Raw genomic sequence first — 19,158 nt, 5'->3', positions numbered from 1 at the left:
TGGGATGTGTCATGAACATTGATTACACTTTGAAGTAACATTAATGCTCATGATACTTGTCATGTCATGTTTCTGACAGGCTTGTGTGACCCTTATGTAGACACCTTCAAAATAAAGTGTTACCATATCTTGCTTAAGTCACAAATGTACAATGTTACATCCTTTTTAAGTGAACACTTTTGGTTCCTGGCAGACTTGAAAAAATTACTTAGGTTATTATTTTAACTGTGTGACGATAGACTGGTTGATACCATAGGTTGCAACAGCCATAGATACATATAAGAAAGGCTTTATATCTATATCTACAGCAGTCCTAGGGACGGAGAGGCGGTGCGCGCGCTGTCACAATGTGGGCGCGGGCGGACGTAGGAAATTCGGCGCGCGAAACCTGTAGCAGGAAGTGAGAGTATCAGAGGGGAAACGGTGGCCAGCCTGTTTTTGAATCTATCAAACTACTTCTATAATCTACAAACATCTACATTAATATGGCAGACCCGAAGGTGAGATCACTGGTTTTAGGACATGTAATGTATTATCTCTGCCCTGAAATTGGAATTTTGTGGCAAATTTGGTATTTTATATATCTAAATTCGTTAAAGTTTGCAATGGAAACTGCGAGCCAGTAATGCCGACAATGATGTCTTTCATGATGCTACAAAAGCTGTGTTTTCAAGGCCACAGGGTGTAGTGAAAGTGTAAGAGCATTTTGACGAACGATTACAAATGCCCAGTGGTAGATTTTATTCTCTAAATCATTTCTTCAGGGTTGACGCTTTAAAGTGTGCAGCATGTTAGCATTAGCCTCACACACTGATCATTAGCTGCTTAGGAGGGCTATGTGCACAACACTACTGATTTAACTAACCTGTCCCAGTCGTTAAACGGGGTATTTTATGATCTGTGTGTAACCAGCTGGGCAAAGACAATGATGTTAGGTGAGTTTTTTGTCTTTGGTTGCCAAGCACAGCAGTTGCTAACATTTGTTGGTTACTGTTAGCTTTAATAGCAGGGCGCTAGAGCTAGTGACTGCGTGTTATCGGGCAATTAGCAGGAACAACGTTACACTGAGTCGGCTGCCAGTTTGCCCTGAACTCATGTCACCGAAATCCTGTTAAATTAACTGTGGTATTAGTTAACGACTGGTGCGAAATGTTTAACGATCAGCGTTAGCTCTCGACTAGCCTGCTAGTGAAAGGCCTCGTTAGCTGGGCAACTTCACAATGAGTTGACTCACAAGAACAAAGTTGAACAACTATTTGTTAACTTTAATGAGGTAAATTATACCCGCGTCAAAACATTACTTTTAATATATTCACTGTATCATTCAAGCCAAAGACCTGTATTTATACAATGACTCCGTCATTGCATTACCTTAAACGTCGGTAGCAATTTAGCTTAGCGTTACCTACCGTAGCTAAGTAGCATCGACTTCTATCTAACTATCCAGTGAAGCTCGTGGTTTCCTCCCTGAAAGTAAAGTCTCCTACAAATGCCAAGTTTCTTATCCGCTAAATGATATTGCAAGAAAATCACTTTGTCACAGCTCATGAACTTGCGCACTTTTTTATGGCTAGCCGTCTTTGTCCTCGGTTACTTGGTTGTATGAAGTATTTGTGTTCTTGCCTTACTAGTTGTAAACATTTAATTGTATGCACATGATAATATGCAACCCCAAATAGAACTAAAGATGCTTGGCTCAGCAATAGTGATTTACTAAAGGCTTGGCCAGTTCCCATACAAAAGCTATACTTAACCAATGAGCTCTTAAATCCCTCCATTGAAGCATTCATGGCCTGTTGGTCGATTGTCAGAAGTCACTTTGTTCCAGTGAGTTTTAAAGAATTACACTGACCTATACCACATGCCTTACTATTTTAACGTTGAATGTTTGACATAGATATGTTGAAATTTTCGCTTTGCATTAACTCATCCTTTGTTTCTCCTTTGAGGACCAGGAAGAACCTGACACCACTGTAGATAATGCAGAGGACTCTAATCATGATCCCCAATTTGAGCCCATCGTGTCCCTTCCTGAGCAGGATGTGAAAACATTAGAAGAGGATGAGGAAGAACTCTTTAAAATGTAAGTTGTTTGAACTTGCATGTTATTTATCATTCAAGTGTTGTGTTATTGCATATTTTGCTGACTGTTTAGCATACTGGCTTACATATATGCAATGCTTTGCCATACCATTATTTTCCCAGGCGGGCTAAACTATATCGTTTTGCCAATGAGAACGACCCACCAGAGTGGAAGGAGAGAGGAACCGGTGACGTCAAGCTGCTGAAACACAGAGAGAAGGGCACAATCCGCCTCCTGATGAGGAGAGACCGAACCTTGAAAATTTGTGCCAATCATCACAGTGAGTCAAGTTGGGGGGGAAAAAAAAAAAAAAAAATATATATATATATATATATATATATATTGATGTCATGTAATTAATATGATGTAAATAATCCAACGTCTCTTAAATAATTTCCATATCAGTTTATCTGGTTGCCTTGCCTGGAAACAAGTCAAATCTGCCACGCCCATGTTTTATTTGTTCTGGCAGATAAATCTGGTCACTTCCCTATTCAGAGAGAATTAATTGAGTATTAAAGTAAAGTATTATCATAATTACCCAACATACACATGGATATCATGATCATTTTTTTTATCATGGACTTTTAGCCACAACAGTTGGCTTGTAAAAATCTGATATTGTGACAGCACTAATTGCTTTTTTATATTGTGATCCCAAATAAAATTACAGAAAGAGAAAAGAAATTGACTATGATAACACAGATTAAAACCACTGTTCCCAAAATCAGATGGATGGCGAGCAGTATATTAAACTGTTTAGTGTATCTACAGAAAGTTCAGCTCTGTGGTGTTTGTGGTTAGCATTGAACTGCAGGGGAGGAAGTCTTGCTGTCGCACTGCAGCTATGCACATCACGTTCTCACCAATAGACATCTTTGACATGCAATACTGATGGTTGTGTTCACTGGTTGACGAAGGATGCATATCATTTACCTGATTTGCTTAGATAATTGCTTTATACTTAATATTTGTATTCTTATGCAATCACTGAATATGATTACTTTTTACACTGTAAATGTTTATATTTCTGCCCTCATGTGCTTTTGTGAATTACAGTTATGCCTGCCATGGAGCTGAAGCCCAACGCTGGCAGTGACAGGGCATGGGTGTGGAACACACTAGCAGATTATGCTGACGAAAGCCCTAAACCTGAACTCCTAGCAATACGCTTTTTAAATGCAGAAAGTAAGTATTTATACATGTAATACAATTGTATAACTGATATAGACGGTATAGTGATCACATTGAAGTGACAAACGGCTGTTAGTTGCTTTTTGGATGCAGAAACTGGACTAACTCCCAGCAGCTATTTTCTTACCGTTTGTCAATGCAGAATGATTTAGCAGCCTCTTTGGCCATGAAACAACAGTATGTTGATGTGAATGTATACTCTAACTCTTTGTTCTGTTTACAGATGCTCAGAAGTTCAAGGGGAAGTTTGACGAGTGCAAGGAGGAGGTCAGAAAAACTCTAGAGGGAACAGGTACAAGAAGCTTAAACTTTAGTCATATATCGAATAAAGTAATTAAAGTTGGATGATGCAGATTGCATGAAATATTTTTCGACAAGTGCTTTTTTTTTTACAAATTAGTTATTGAAAAGGTCCACAACATTTAATAGTTGTTGATTTTACATGGTCATATGCCATTATTCATTATTTTCATGTTCCCCAACACTACTCTGGGTTGAGTAATGGGTATTGGATCTGTTTTGAATTTATTTCAAACTAGGTAACATGACTACTATTAACACTACTACTTTGAATGACAAGTTTCTTGAGTATGCAGACTCACTCTGTTCTTTGCTGTCTACTCCAGCCTGGAACTTTTTCTGTCTGCTACATGAACATGCAGAATGTAACACTTTACTAGCTTTCCAAAAGGCTGGTGTCACTATGTTCTGCTACATTACAATTGAGATTCATCACATGTTAATGCTACTTTCGATCACATTAGCAAAAAGCCACACCTAAAATCATAAGTTGCATATAGCGGCTATATGTTTGTATGTGGGTTTTTAGAATGGGGGGTTTAGTTGCAAGGTGAGTTTAGTGAAGAAAAAAAAACACCTGAAGACATGCAACTGAGTTGTATACAGACATTCCCAGCATTTTGGCTGACATTTCACTTTTTTGCCACAGATAACGCAGACAAAATGGCAGAGAAGCTGGAGGAACTCTCCGTCAAAGACAAGGCATCTGAAGAAAATAAGAAAGAGGTCCAAAAGGAGACCGAGAAGAAAGAAGATGAGAAAAAGGAGGTGAAGGCTGAGGAGAAGAATTGAGAACCAAGAACTTGCTTTGCTGATCTTCAATTTATCGGTTTTCCTCTTTTTCTACAATAGACTCTAAATGAACTGAATTTGGACACTTGCATAGTATTAGTTTCATTTTGTTTTTTTATTATCGGTTTTGCCTCAAGATCACAAGTCCTTGATGCCACTGGGGGAAAAATACAAAATAGTGAATTTATGAGGAAAAAAGAAACCCCGCCCTCACCTGTTTCCCTCTTTGCACCATGGAATGCCACGCTTTCCATCCTTGTCATCTACAGTTCGATGTTACATTTTGACCAACTGTGAAAAGAGGCTTGTGATAGTGATAATTCCCACATTGGGGTATTTTTTTTGTTTTGTTATTCTGAAGCAGAGTTTGTTTGTAGGGGGAGAGGATAATGTAGCCTGCTTGTTAGCAGCACAGGGTCAGGGACCAGGCATTATGGAGGTGCATTATACATATTCAATCCCATGATGCATCTCAGTGGGCCTTCTTACCCTGTCCACTGTCCATGCTTCCACTGTAAGAAACAGCAAGTAAGGTGAAGACTTCTCAGTGGATGCCTTGTAGAAGTAGTTCTTTCCTGGTTCCTTCTTTCATTAGTTCTGTTGGGAACTGACTAGAAGAGGAATCAACTCCAGACAGTTGACAAGCATCAGATGTGTGCTGCAGATCGCAGTGTCCACTGATGGCTGACTGATAGGAGATCAGATGCACTTAGCTAAGCAATTCATTTTTCTCCTTTTTTTCATTTTAATCTGAAAACCCATTAAGTCCAAAGTCAACGGTTCATCAGAGTTTGGTGCAGCTATGCTCTGACTTTCCTCGCCAGGAAATGAGTTTGTATTCTTTAGATCATAACATTCCCAGACTTTAAGCATGTAGAGTATATGTAACAGAGTGTGCCCTATCTGATCTGTGTGCTCACCACCCTCCTTTTCTTTCCACTAATTGAGTTCTTAACCTTGCCTCTAAAGTGCATCTAAGTGCCAGTGCATCTGTAAATACATGTATATGGATGAAATGTTGCTTTTCATTTGCTCACAAATGATTTGAAGTGTTTCATCCACCTTCGAATAAAAGCTGTCAAAGACCACATTTGCTTTCACAAAAAAATCATTTGTTTCCTTGGATAGCTAACGATAAAATGCGCAGTTATAATACAGCTCATTGTACTAAAACAAGATTGTGTCAAGGGTTGTAGGAGTTTAATCAAGATGTGACTGGTTGTATGCAAACTGCTTTGATTGCATTATTAACTTTTAGTAACATTTATGGACTAAAAAAATCAGTGTTGTGCAGGGTTACCTTATTCATTCACAAATCAATCTCATTCACTCAAAGAGTTGGAAACTTTATTTACTCTGCTCAAGTCATTGGGAAATATTTCCTCTTCACAAAAATAGGAACGCATGTACATTTATAGTATATTCTATATTTTTCATACATATTGAACTTTGAGTTTCAGGAAACAAAATCAGCTTGTGGCTGATAAAACAGATTTTCATTTTTGACTGTCAGGAATGGTCCCTGACCTGCAGTGATGTCCATCCCAGAAAAAAGAACGTTGGACTAATGGCAGTCATCTTAAAGAGGAATGACATCGACAGTGTTTATGTGGTCATGATTGACTGGGGTATTTTTAGGCAACCCAGCAGCTAACGGTCTGTTTAGTTATTAAATATTCCAGCTAACTTTTCCACTGTCTCTCATGGAGGCCGATTTCCAACAATGTGATGGGGAAAAAATTCAATGTATCTGTACAATGAGAACCTTTCTCAGAATGACTTGGCATCTCAAAATAATGACAAAGCAACATCAAACACTCAAAAATCAGTTGGCATCTTTTGAAAATCGAATTATTTTGAGATACTAAGACATTTTGAGATATCAAATCAAGATGTCGTTATCTTAAAGTTTATCATTTTGAGGAAATGTAATGAGTTTAATTTTGAAAATCGTTCTGTTTTTCAATATCAAGTCATTACTTTTGAGAAAGCTTCATTATTTAGCGATACAAAGTAATTTTGAAAAAGTTTCTAAATTTGCAATATTAATTACAGAATCTTTTTTTCTTTCACTGGTAGAAATGGGCCTCCATAGACACTTACCCATCAGATTTCCCTCAAAAAGTGTCCCTGTATACCACAGCCTTAACAACAGAAACAATATGACAATTCAGAAATGCATAACTTGAATAGAGTATCCTGTTACTTCACATCACTGTGTTCATGGTAAGGCAGCTGGGTGAGACCTTAAAAAGGGAGACCAGAAGGTTGTAACTCTGCCACAGAACGGCCTTTATACTCTGATCTCTGGATAAAGGAATAGATGAATGCATCAGAAATGGGGAAAGAAAAAAGATCCCGTGATTTCATATTCAAGCCAGATCACTAATTACCTTTCACAATGGCCTTTCTTCCAGAACTTTCTGCTGTAGTCAACCCAGTCTAAGTGGCTCACAGGTGTCACTCCTACTATTTGCTGCTCAATACTAATCACAAATGGTAGTTCATTGTCCTTTAGTGTACAATAGTGTTTCAACAAGCCACGTTTCATTGTGTATTAAAAGTAGCTTTCTTCTCAAAAGGCAACAATGGTTTATACCTCATGCAAATGGAGCTGGACCACATCTACCACTTAACATCCATGTAAATTCATTTTTTTTTCTGATTCAGTTGGTGCAACATATAAATAAAAACCATCCACTTAATTATGAGTTCATTTTTATGGTTGACAGAAAAGTTTTTTTTTTCAATTATCAGCAAAAAATAATATTAGAAAAATGTTTTTCAACTGAGTGACAGGTAATACTGGAGCTGTACCAGCCAGCTGCTGCAAATTGTTGGATTTGACATGTTTCAGTCTTGGTGATGTCACCCATTCACTGTCACTGAGAAACGAAAGGGTGCGTTGCCATTTTTGGCACTGAAATCTCAAGGCAGCCTCTATTGAAAGCCCAGTCTTTGACTTGTGTACTGCACACATTGGCAAGTCACTAGTCAAAGATTGTGACTTTTAATATATCACTTCCTTATATCACATCTCTTGTCATAACAATTCATCATACATATTTTTTACACTGCAAAGTAGAACAAGCTATATTTACTTTATGGATTTTACCCATTATAATGACCTCCTTTATTTAATGAATTTATAATTTATCAACAAAAAAACTCCACTCAAAATAAAACATCCATTCCAGGCTTAATTATCTGTATAAAAAATGATGTATCAAACATAGCTTTTGAAAGGTTGACTATATAAAAAGGAAACAAACCATTTAAAAAAACTACAAAATAATGAATGGGTGACCAGTTCATCTTCATTTCACTACATGGGAAAATGGCTTGTTTCTCTACACCGTTACATCCCTATGATTATAACACAAACAACTTGCACACTAAACATTTTTTCTTTTCTTTTTTTAGATGGAACATAAAGTTGTTTTGGTTGTGGGCTGGACTCGTTCTGAACTCATAGGGATGAGGTGTTGTGATCTTTTTCAGAACGCTCATATATCCGGCCAGCACTTGTTAACTGAACTTCATTAAAACAAACAGAAGCCATTCAGGATGTACTGCACCTTTGTGAAGGGAATACAGGGGGGTAAGCTATAAATAGCCCTAATAATCTGAGACAAGGAAGGAGCCATTCATTATGTATGAATTGGTGTCATCTCTGCTGGTTGCATTAATTCCTGAGAAATTTCTATTTGACAAAGGAATTTAAGTTTATTTTGACTTTCAATCAACAGCAGGCCTTCCTCAATGAATTTGGAATGCAACCGCCAGACATGATACGATGACTTTCCCATCTCGATATCCCCTTTCCCAGCTTCTCCCTTCACTTATTTTGTGTCATCTGCAAGTGCAGTTGTTGCTGATCTAACTGATCAGTCCTCCATCACCCCTAAAAGCTGTTCAGCTCCACCAAATATGCTTAAGATGGCATAAACAGTACGAGTTAATGTGAAGCACCTTGACTTCTTGAGGTCAACTGACTGAGAAAGGACACTAGTCTTCTCACAGAGTTCCATAGTGAGGATGTCAGTGTTTAATTCATCTGTAGTGTTTTTTTTTGTTCAGCCTTCAGCGTTTGCTGGAGCAAAGTTTGTGTGACATTTGGAACAACGTACGCTTCATGACCACAGCTGAGAGACAACAGTAATAACATTAACGGTCCACTCTTACAACCAAGATGATGAGCCACAAAATGTTAACGACAAGACACTCCTCACACATAACAGCCTGCGGCGGTATCAACTGACAAACAACCCTTCTGGTACAAATTTGGCTAGACAGACCCACACAAGGCCAGACAGATCCTCTGGTTGGATAATAAACTCCAAAACAGTGAGTGCTATGTGCCCCTGACTTCACTTTAATATCATGAGGAGAGAATCTCTTTGCAGCAGGGTGGTTGTTGTCATTGGAGGTGGATGTGGATGTGGATGTGGTGTCCCTGCTCACACTGAAATCTCATATGTGGTGCCTCCTACACCTGTCACCTTTTTGACATTACTGTGGCGACTGGGGCTGAGGGTGGAGCCCTGGGCACTGGGGTGGCAGTCCATCTGCCCATTAACTTTCATGGCCTCTCTGAGTGGAAAGAGAAAAACAGAGACAATTATTCAACACAAGCCAGATAATAAGGCAATAATGTGGCAACATGCAGATTAGATATCTTGGACAATTTTAAAAAGACAAAAACAGAATGACAATATGGATGTGGATTATTGGAGAGTGTACTTGTTAGTAAGGCGAAAGACTTGGAAATGGTAGTAGGTGAAAAGCATGCAAAAGAAAAAGAAATGAGGAGTTACACAACTTTATTCATTTGTGAAATAATACAAAAGTAGTTATTTGACTAGAAAGGCAAACATATAAATCAGAACAGAACATGTAAGAATTCACACCAGACTGAATAAATGGACACAACAGTTTGACAAATAACATACACCATATACAAATGCTACACATTGCCTCAGTTAGGATTAGTAAACTAGTGGGATTGAATTCCTCGCTGTGTCCAGCAGAAGGAGCAGGTTTCCAGTGTGAATATATTCACCGCCCATCGGCTCAGTACAATGCATGCAGTCCCACAGGGGGGACGTTAGGATTCATACCTTGGGCCCCCCGGGCGAGGCGAGTCTGTCCTCTCATGGGCACTGATGTAGGAGAGTTTCTGGTGGGAGTAGGAGGGGGATCGGGGCATAGCGGGGGAGTGGGGCTGGTGGGCCGGGGAACGATAGGGGCCCTCAGGGCATGTGGCCCTGCTCTGGCTGCTGTTGCTGCTACTGTGATCTGTGTGCAGGGAGGTGGATGATGTCCTAGGGGCACGACCCAGCGTGGAGCCGGCATGGCGCAACACGGGGGTTCGTTGCCCATAGCTCACCAGCCCGACCCCCATCAGGTTGTCCCTGGAGCCTCCATAGGCCGGGGGTGTTGGGCCTCTGGAGCTGGGGCCACGAGGGCCATCTGGGTAGCAAGCATTGGGGGGTAGGCCATAGCCCCCATCAAACACGCCAGAGTCTTGGGCATAGATGTGGGTCTGGGAGCGCCCATGCAGTATCTGCCGTTTCTCCCTCTCCTCCATCTCCTTTCGCTCTTGAATGGAGGCCATGATGGTCTGGGAGAGGTTGTCGTAGCGCACCGGGGATGGGTCCCTTTCCCTTAGGTGAGGGGATTGCCTGCCCACCCCCCTGGGTGGCATCACTGGACTGTAGGTGGGGGGGACCTGGTGCCTCTGCATTTCAGGTTCCCGGATGTGGCACATTTTGGTGGGCAGGTAGGGCGAGTGGAACCCCATGGAGGGCATACCACGATGGGCCATGCATTCATTGGCAGTGCCTGGGGAGATGCTGGGGTTGAGCAGGCTGTCATAAGACAAGCTGCCGTTACGGTTGGAGAGTGTGTTGGGTGAGAAGACGCTCTTGTACGGGGTGGAGGTGACAGTCTGCGGCTGCAGGGCTGGGAGCTGGCCCTTCTCTGGCCGGCGCTGACCCTGCTTCAGGCTGAGAGAGCGGGAGTTGATGGGGTCAGAGTCCAACTGGAGGGGAGAGGACTGGAAGGTGCGGTGGAGGGGAGCGTTGGTGTACTCAGGCAGGTCCAGGTTCGGCTCAGATCGGTAGTCATGACCACGGACGCCCTCTTCCAAGATGGCTGGAGTCTTCCTGTCGTCTGGCATGATAATCTGAGGAGCAGAGGGCAGAATAACACGACACATATTAGTGGTAATGTGAAGGAAGTCCTAGACCTTGACCCTTTTTTCAATCCTGAGTAAAAACTATAAATCTTGCAAATTATATTTTGACATGTATAAGTAATATAACATCTTGTGTTTACTTTAAACACGGTTTAAAGACAAATTATATACCTTAACGATATGACTAACAGATTCATTTGTGCCTCCTTGCCTGACATTCGGCTCTACTGAAGTCCACTTTGGATGACGTGGACCACTGTGATTGGCTTATACACATCCAGTTAAATACACGTCTGCATTTGGGAGGAGACTGATGATAATGAGCAATGATGATAATAGATCTAAGACCTCAAATAATTATGTCCATTAGAATGAATAGAGGATCTGAACAGATTACCGTCTGCTATGAACAATAAACCCCTGGCCATCAGGGTGCAGCTACTAACCACAGTATCATATTATGGTACTACTTTAAGAATATACCTAATATATACGTGCAAAACAAATCCTGGCTTACCTTCTCTCCTGCAGTGTGGTAGTGGACTTTAGGAATGGTGCCAAAGGACGGTCTGAATTTGTACATGGCTGGAGTGGAAGGATGGGTCTTACCAGAAAGAGAGCCATCTACAATACAGACAGAAATAAGAGCAAAATGAACACTGGTAACAGAAATGATACTATCATACCAGCACTGATTGAAAGTCAGTTCTGGGAGAAATTAAAGACCTCAAAGCTGAAATCTATTATCAGAGTTAAGAGGCTGTAGGGAGTCCTTGCAACACACACAATCACCATTCCTGCAGAGTGAAAATGAATTGGAGTAGCTGGGACGTCAGACAGGAAGAGCTCATTGTGGGATTGATATGCAACACATATGAGCCAGCTGTCCAACTACTGACCCTCTGTTTATGTCTCTGAAGGATATGCAAAGAACGCTTACCACAGCCACATTCAAATTCTAATTTGCTTCTAATTAAACAAGCAGAGGAAATCCATTAGGAGCGGCTGCAGTACTTTGAAGTACCACCAGGCAGTGATGGCGCTCTATGGAAGAGCAGAAATCGTTCCCTCCCTGATATAATGCACCATGACACTGGAGATCCTCTGGAGGGAACCTGCTGTTCCATATTATTGACACTTCATACTATTGAATGAAACAGTATAAAAACTATTACCACTTGCTGCTTCCTAATTATGCAAATAACTTCTATTTTTTTTTTATCCCACACACCCCACCAGTAAAAAGGTGGTGATTCATGTGAAGTGAATTCATGCAGTGATTCACTCCACCATTGTACTACAAATCTGGTGCTGATTCAGACTTGCCTCCTCACTACAAATCACACCTATCCTCCAGCACGGCATTAAATAAAGGTCATTGACCCGCCATTGGGACGGACATTTATCACACTAAACTAGAGGCAAATCTCACACTGGGATAGTGGTGATGTACAGAGGGAATTTGGGGAATTGCTGTTTGGTTTCTGCCCTGACAGGAAAGACAAATGGGTTTGCTGATGACTGACAGGAGAGAGGGAGAGTTGTGGCTGAACACTGGGATGCTTTGTTCTTACCTTCGCTGGAGGTCATCTGACTCTTCAGCTGGTTGTACCTGTCGGCTTTGGGTGGCAGCGGTGGCTGGGTTTCTTTCTCGTCCAGGCCGTCCAGGCTGCTTTTAGACTACAGGGAGGAGAGCATTGAGTAAGAAGCATAAAGAACAGATGGGGAGCACCAGAAGAAATAGAGAAGAGCATGTGTTAGTGCGAGGGATGCAACAACACCACTCTCACAGACGGTTGTAGGGTAACAAAGCTGCACTAGGCAAATGCTCTAATTGAGCTTTTTTTAGTGGCTAATGGAGTGGGGAAATTATCTGTGTTGGTAAACAGTTTTTTTTCCTAATTTAAAAAAGGATTAATCAACGTATTTAGCATTGAACAAAGGCCAAAATCACTGCAGCAGAACATCTTTTTTTCGATGTCAACACTTCTGCACTTCTTATATCTGCATTCTTCACAGTGCGACTTGTTTGCAGACAGTTCAATTCAAAGTAGATCCTACACCATGTATCCACCAAAAATCAATGCAGGCATACTTCACAGGCATCAGACAGTTATTTGAACCCTGCTACAGGCCAAAGCAATAGCAATACAGCAAGCAGCAATAATCGATTTATAACTATAAGTTGGCTATAGTGATTGACATATGGTTCATCCAATCATCTGCTAAGTATTTTTTGCAAGTGCCTAGCCTTTTCCAAACCCTTCGAGTCACAGCTTCTCAGATGGTTGTGTGAAACAAACTATCTGGCAGACCTGTGAACACATCTTGATGTATAAAATTGGAGTTTTTCAATTTCATATTTTGCTCTTATGTTTTAATTTTCACTTAATCACTCTCAGTTTGCAAAAAGTTGCTGAACATGATACAGTCATTGAATCTACAAGGGTACTGTTAAATGGAATATGACACTTTTCTTCACTGGAGCTCCATTGTGTAATTAAGGTTGAAGTGTATTTTACAGGTACAGACAAAATCTGCTATGCCTCCATAAAGGAAAATGATAAGTAAATGTGATATTTTTTCAGTTAATACTATGAAAACAATGTGCTATGGTCTTTACATCATTTCCATTTTTTAAATATTTTTTTTGTTTGGATACATATTTGTCTTTAAAATCACCCATATAGACATAACTCATCCCTTTGGGGTCACATAATTACATTCATTCCTATTACTATGTGTGAGTCACTTGGCTTTGACGTCAAGTGACTAATAATATCCTCATTTAGAAATGAGTAAATTCTCTAATATATCTGACTTTAGTGAGCAACTGCATCCTTTTCTATGCTGCCTTAATTATGAGCCTGTATTAGAATGTGAAACTGGGAACAGAATCCTGGAACAGGAGCAATTGTGAAAACTCACCTTAGAGCTGATAATGGTGCTGTGGATGCCGTTGTCGCTGATCTTGATGGTGATCTGCCTGTCTGACAGGTCAGGTCGGATGAATGGGGGCTGAATTTTGACATGGGGCTTTTTCTTGGGGTCCAACATGTACCTGCATAAAAACAGGCAATAGGCATGAATACTGCTTTCCCAGATTACAGTTTTTACTGTCAGTGTTTCTATTACATCTGACATGTTTAGTGATACAGTGCCTCACTGGAAGCAACCAGGATATGGCACAAAATGCACCATTACATCAAAGTATATTTCACTGTTGCGAAGGAAGGTGCTTTATCTTCTCTGTACAGTAGAGAATGACTTGCTGCAAACTGAATTTATTTCTCAGAAAGACCTTTATATTCTAGTCACACCACACCCCAAATCTATAGAATGTAATCTTTATTTTTACAAAACACAGTTTCATGTATCTTATGTTCACACAGGATAATGTGTTGCTATGTGCAGTAAGACTTAAATTCCTACAAAAGTGATTTTTTTTTACCCTGAATTTTCAAGTCATATCAGAGGAAATAAACTCTTTCTGAATAAGTTTTAAAAAAAACACAGGCTTACATGAGCATGTTATATTATGCATACAGCATGTATATATAGATATACACTCACTGACCACTTCATTAGGTACAGCTGTTCAACTGCTTGTTTACGCAAATATCTAATCAGCCAATTACATGACAGCAACACAAATTTAGGCATAGTCTGGAATAACCACTTGTTACAACCAAAGTATGAAGAAGACATCAGTACAATGATGAAATTAGTGAAGTACTGTGTGTAACCCCATTTGGCTCATTACACAGTTTAAAACAAGACATTTTAAACACAATTTCCTGACAGAAAAAGAGCAGTTAACTGAGTCTTACAGGGGTTTTCATAATTAAAAGGGCTGTCAGTTTGATTTCTTTAATATTTAATGTCGTGGAAGCTTAGGGAGTAAAACGTGTGCTATCATTTCCAAGAAGTCTGGAAATTTCAAGTAATCAACTTCAAAAGAAATCCATGTTACTAAATGAATATGACTGATTTGCAGTCAGTTTAAAAAAAAAAAAATGCTCTTCTAACAATTCATTCATTATCAGTCAGGTCCAACATGCTTTGAGTCAATGGTTCAGTAAATCAAAAACCTCCATCAGGGACTGTGCAACAACTTAACGGCAGATGCTCGTACAACCTGATGTTGTCTCTCTGCAGTCACACTGTTGATTTTTATGGAATGGAACTCGTCCCCATAGGTTGTTAAACTGGTGTTCTGGCTTTTAGGGATGCTGTGTGTAAAAAGCATGCTGACTTGCTCTGTGCTCTGTTTCCCATTAACTGTTGTTCTACAGGGTGATTCAATTCTCTCAGCCATCTGCCTTCCCCCAGGGTTGCTGGCTGTTTTCACCAGAACTGCATACACACCTCCGCAAACACCTCAGAGCATGTGCTCATACACACGAGGTATGTGTGTGTGTGTTACTAGTGCAGTTACATGCCACTACACAGGTACTATGATATGGATGTCACAGGCCCTGATGGTACACAACCTAATGAATATGCATAATTATACACGAACATATTATCTCAAGTGCAGGAATAAAACTGAACAGAAAAAAACCCTGAAAAGCATCTACTGTACACACACACACACAGCATATTAAAGCATCTTACCTAGGTGCCAGGGGACTACATAAGACATACTCCACGTTGCCACAGCAACCCTTAGTGAAGGGATTTACTCCTCCACGAAACTTGCCCGTCACCTGAGGAACACAACACCTTGTTAGGAGTCTGCAGCAAATGAAGGCCACTGTGTGCGCACACACACGCACACGCGCACGCGCGCGCACGCGCGCACGCACACACACACACACACACACACACACACACACACACACACACACACACACACACACACACACACACACACACACACAGGTCCAGTGCTTGAATACAAAGAAGGTGATTCATTCTATTGAAACATCACATAAGGGGAATATTAGTTAATTAGCATTTGTGTGTTTACTGCACATGTGTTTACCATCTTTATTAAAGGGGACACATTCTGCTCACTCTCAGATTCATACTTGTATTTTGTGTTTCTACTAAATAGGGCTGTTGCAATATGTTGGTATTGGTGATACCTGCTGTGATTCCTGCCACCCACTACGACTACCATCACCACCATGAATCACAGTTGGGCTGGGGCTGTTGCCATGACTGCTGTGGTGGCTATGCTGGACTCTATCTTATCACTACTACTACTATGATCATCACCATGGATCATGGTTGGGTCTGGACTGTTGTTGCACCTGCTGCAGTCCTGCTAGACACCCACTATTATTATCTCATCAGAATTAGTCGTAGTTATTTGCTACTGCTACAGACACTTCTGCTGTCACTTTATTTTCACTGCTACTATGACTGTTATCATTAGTCCTATTCATTCTGTTATCACTGCTACTACCACTGTTATTTGATTATATTAACTAGCACCAACACTACTATCATTAGTCACAGACTTCATTATTGGGTTAGTGCTATTATTGTTGTTATTGTTCATCTTGTTCTTCTCTGTCTCTCTCTTCCCTTCTCAACCCTCCCCTTCTATCCTCCCTCTCCCCTCTCACACTCTGTCTACTCCATTTTACTCTTTTTTTTCCCTCCATAAAAGGTTTTCTTAAGGAGCTTTTTGTTGTCCACTGCAAGGGTCAGAAGACGGAGGCTGCCGTACCTTGTACAGTCTGTAAAGCACTTTGGGATAAGTCTGTGATTTGTGATTCTGGGCTATATAAATAAAATGAATAATAACTGAATTGAAATAAACAATGAAATAGTGATATAATGTTTCTAATACATATTTCTTAGTCATGTAATGATGGTTACAGACCCTCTCTTCACCTCCCTACAATTGTATTTTGAGTGTCATTAATTTTCTGAATAAGAGACAAATGCACAATAAACAAACAAAGTTAAAGATTAGTTTGACTGACTGTGTATTTGCAGCTGGGGTACGAGTAATTTACTGTGGTGACCAGAGTCTTGCTTGTCAAAACTAAAACTATTTTAAAGGACCCCTAAAGCCAGCAACAGTCAGACAGCTCCAGGTGTGAATGTTTGAGTGTGAAGCAGAGCGACATAGCTCTGTTGACTCTCGCTGGATAAATAGCAGGAGAATTGTCTGTGCGTGTGTGTTTAGAACAAGCACGTCCGCAGCTCCTGCACTCACCTGTTCATTGGTTGTTCGACCTCGAGCCACAAGCACCATATGGAAACCTGTTAGCCCCATGACTGGAATAAAGAAAAGCCCCGCTATACACATCACCACCAGACTGGGCACAAAGGTCAAGCTCAACAACAAACAATACAGGAATAGTAAGAATAACTCAATTCACACCTTCATACAGAAGAAGCTTCCAGCTTTCTGGAAAACTGAGTGAACAACCAAACAAAATATCCTTTTTTCAGATTAATGGGCAAAAGGATACGTGACAGTGGTGTGCAGTGCTGCCAGCTTCTCTCGGTGGTGGAGGACGAAGATGAGGCCGAAGGAGAAAACTCCCACCATGTGGATGCTCAACGACAGCAGGAAGAGGAAAAAGTAGCGGTAGTTCCTCCGTCCAATGCAGTTGTTCACCCATGGACAGTGGTGGTCAAAGTCCTGAGGAGGGAGGGAGGGAGGGAGTTACACTATATGAATCACTTATTATTGGGAAGGGACCAGACTAATCTCCTGACTAATAAGGCAAACCAATTATTAATCTAAAGGAATTTCAATAGAATAGTAAATCAACCTTTAACTCCAGTGAATATCCAATACTGCCCGGTAGTTAAGAGTGGCATCGGCTTCTCTGTTACTCTACTTTCATCAGCTCTTGTGCAAACAATAATCTACAGCCTCATTGAATTAATCAGCCTTTGACAAACAGAGTGCAGAATCACACATTCCTGCATCCTGTGTGTGTTCAGGTCCTGATGTGTGTCTTTATTTGTAAGACTAAATTGAGGCTTTGAAAGCCAATACTGATAACAGTATTTCACGCTGCCAAAAACTGATATTTATGCCAATAATTATCTTGACATTTTTTTGCCAAAAAAATATAATTTATTTATAGAAAAACCAGCATCAACTCAGATATTTATTCTTGGCAGGACAGAAAAGTGTCTCAGTGGATTCAAGTCACAAGCATGTGTACTGTGAACAAACAAACTGCATCTGATATCATATCAAACGTGCCAAATGCTACCAGAACAGCATCCGTCGAACCTTTGTGTATGTTCAGTATCCATTCAGGCACTGATATCTAAATATGCACAATCTCTCTGTTTACATATGTATTCCCACACACATATACACACACCTCCACACAGTTGTCACAGACGCTGCAGTGCGAGCAGCGAGGCGGCCTGTAGAAGTGACAGGTGGCGCACCACTTCATCCGGACCTGAATGCCCTTGATCTCCACGTTCTTGTAGAGCGGCGCTCTGAAATCATCGTCCTTGTCCTCGTCCTCGTCCGCTGTGGGGAAACACATGGATACACACACACGTCAACAGATGCATATGGTGGAGGATGAGAAAAATAAACACATACACAGAGAAAAAGCATGGTTTTTGGTGGGGGTTTTTCATGGTTTTATAATTATGCTTGCCTGAAACAACAGGGGAGTAACTTAAATGAAGCTCACACCCGCTGTTAGCTGTCTGCAGAAAATGAACATTTTCACAGACATAACTTATTCATTCTGATTACTAACAAGCACACTGTGACTCATGTATAACAGACGTTGCTGAATGGATGGTATTTTATGGGAATTAAACCTCCAACCTGCAGAGCTGCTGCCTCGCTCCATCTGACCTTGACACGTAACTGAACTGTAACCTGAAAACTACAGTATGAGAGTACAAGTGACATTTCCTCTGCCCTTGTAGCGACTCTGCAGTCAATCAAACTGTTTACGAGGAGTTTTATACTCTTCGACCGGTCCCTTCGACTGAGAGCTTTTTGCTTCAGTAGAAAATAAAACGTCTTTCAGCTGATCAAAGGCCACTTTCAAACGATCTACACGGCGCTCAGACCTGAGAAAATAATTTCACAGTACAATAATAACTGCTGGGAGCTCCACGTAGCTCCACGCACACACGCACACGCACACACACACACACACACACACACACACACACACACAAAGCAAGAGAGAGTGAAAAGAGGAAAATAAGAGAGAAACAAAAGGTAGAGCACAGAAATAAACAGTTCCATAAGCAAAGATTGCTCTGTTATTATGGCTGTCAAGTCTCCTCAAATAGATTTTAAAGGTAAACCGCCTGCCAAACCATCAGACAAAAACAGCAGTTACACTTGCATCTCCCCTGACAGCTTCTTTTCTACAAACACCGCATGCAAGTATTCAGCAGACAAAGCACTGGCTTATTTCATACAATGTATGTTTACACTGCAAAAGCTCAGGTCAAATACGACAAATATTTGTCAGAAAGTTATTTGCCTAAAAGTACTTTTAGCTATATGACTGTACATTTTAAGCTTAATCCCATTATCAGCATTCATGTCAGGGTTTCAATCACTGACACCTGCCCTGATAAAATAATTACTTGCATGAAGGTCAGGTGGAATATTATTGACATT

General features: G+C 40.7%; 2 protein-coding genes and 1 non-coding gene across 6 annotated transcripts in view; 2 read left to right on the top strand and 1 right to left on the bottom strand.

The window, feature by feature from the left end:
• The first annotated feature begins 343 nt into the window (after positions 1-343).
• Positions 344-5,457, top strand: ranbp1 (RAN binding protein 1). 4 transcript variants are annotated; one of them, XM_059336662.1, is made up of 6 exons: positions 344-500; positions 1,956-2,083; positions 2,206-2,363; positions 3,143-3,271; positions 3,501-3,569; positions 4,227-5,457. In XM_059336662.1, exons 1-6 carry the CDS (start codon positions 486-488, stop codon positions 4,367-4,369), a joined length of 642 nt encoding a protein of 213 aa, XP_059192645.1. In that variant the 5' UTR covers positions 344-485; the 3' UTR covers positions 4,370-5,457. The 4 variants fall into 4 exon arrangements, with proteins under 4 accessions (XP_059192645.1, XP_059192644.1, XP_059192646.1 ...); XM_059336661.1 differs by having other exon boundaries at positions 1,950-2,083; XM_059336663.1 differs by lacking the exon at positions 344-500 and adding an exon at positions 752-935 and having other exon boundaries at positions 1,950-2,083.
• LOC131975526 (small nucleolar RNA SNORA77) lies at positions 3,870-3,998 on the top strand. The gene has a single exon (XR_009394736.1). It is a non-coding gene; the product is annotated as a small nucleolar RNA SNORA77 (small nucleolar RNA).
• Positions 5,458-7,126: 1,669 nt separating the features above from the next.
• The window catches only part of zdhhc8b (zinc finger DHHC-type palmitoyltransferase 8b), a 74,185-nt gene continuing 62,153 nt past the window's right edge, over positions 7,127-19,158 (bottom strand). The window contains exons 3-11 of the mRNA XM_059336659.1: positions 17,876-18,033; positions 17,003-17,175; positions 16,744-16,846; positions 15,186-15,277; positions 13,497-13,629; positions 12,143-12,248; positions 11,086-11,192; positions 9,490-10,556; positions 7,127-8,962 (exon numbers count right to left, since the gene is read on the bottom strand). Coding sequence (XP_059192642.1) covers positions 8,830-8,962; positions 9,490-10,556; positions 11,086-11,192; positions 12,143-12,248; positions 13,497-13,629; positions 15,186-15,277; positions 16,744-16,846; positions 17,003-17,175; positions 17,876-18,033 — 2,072 coding nt within the window. The 3' untranslated portion in view covers positions 7,127-8,829. The remainder of the gene's footprint in view (positions 8,963-9,489; positions 10,557-11,085; positions 11,193-12,142; positions 12,249-13,496; positions 13,630-15,185; positions 15,278-16,743; positions 16,847-17,002; positions 17,176-17,875; positions 18,034-19,158) is intronic.

The sequence above is a fragment of the Centropristis striata genome, chromosome 7 (genome assembly GCF_030273125.1).
Source record: "Centropristis striata isolate RG_2023a ecotype Rhode Island chromosome 7, C.striata_1.0, whole genome shotgun sequence".
In the NCBI taxonomy this organism is placed as follows: Eukaryota; Metazoa; Chordata; class Actinopteri; order Perciformes; family Serranidae; genus Centropristis; species Centropristis striata.
Note: the sequence above shows the minus strand (reverse complement) of the source record. Positions and strands in the feature narration are given on the sequence as shown.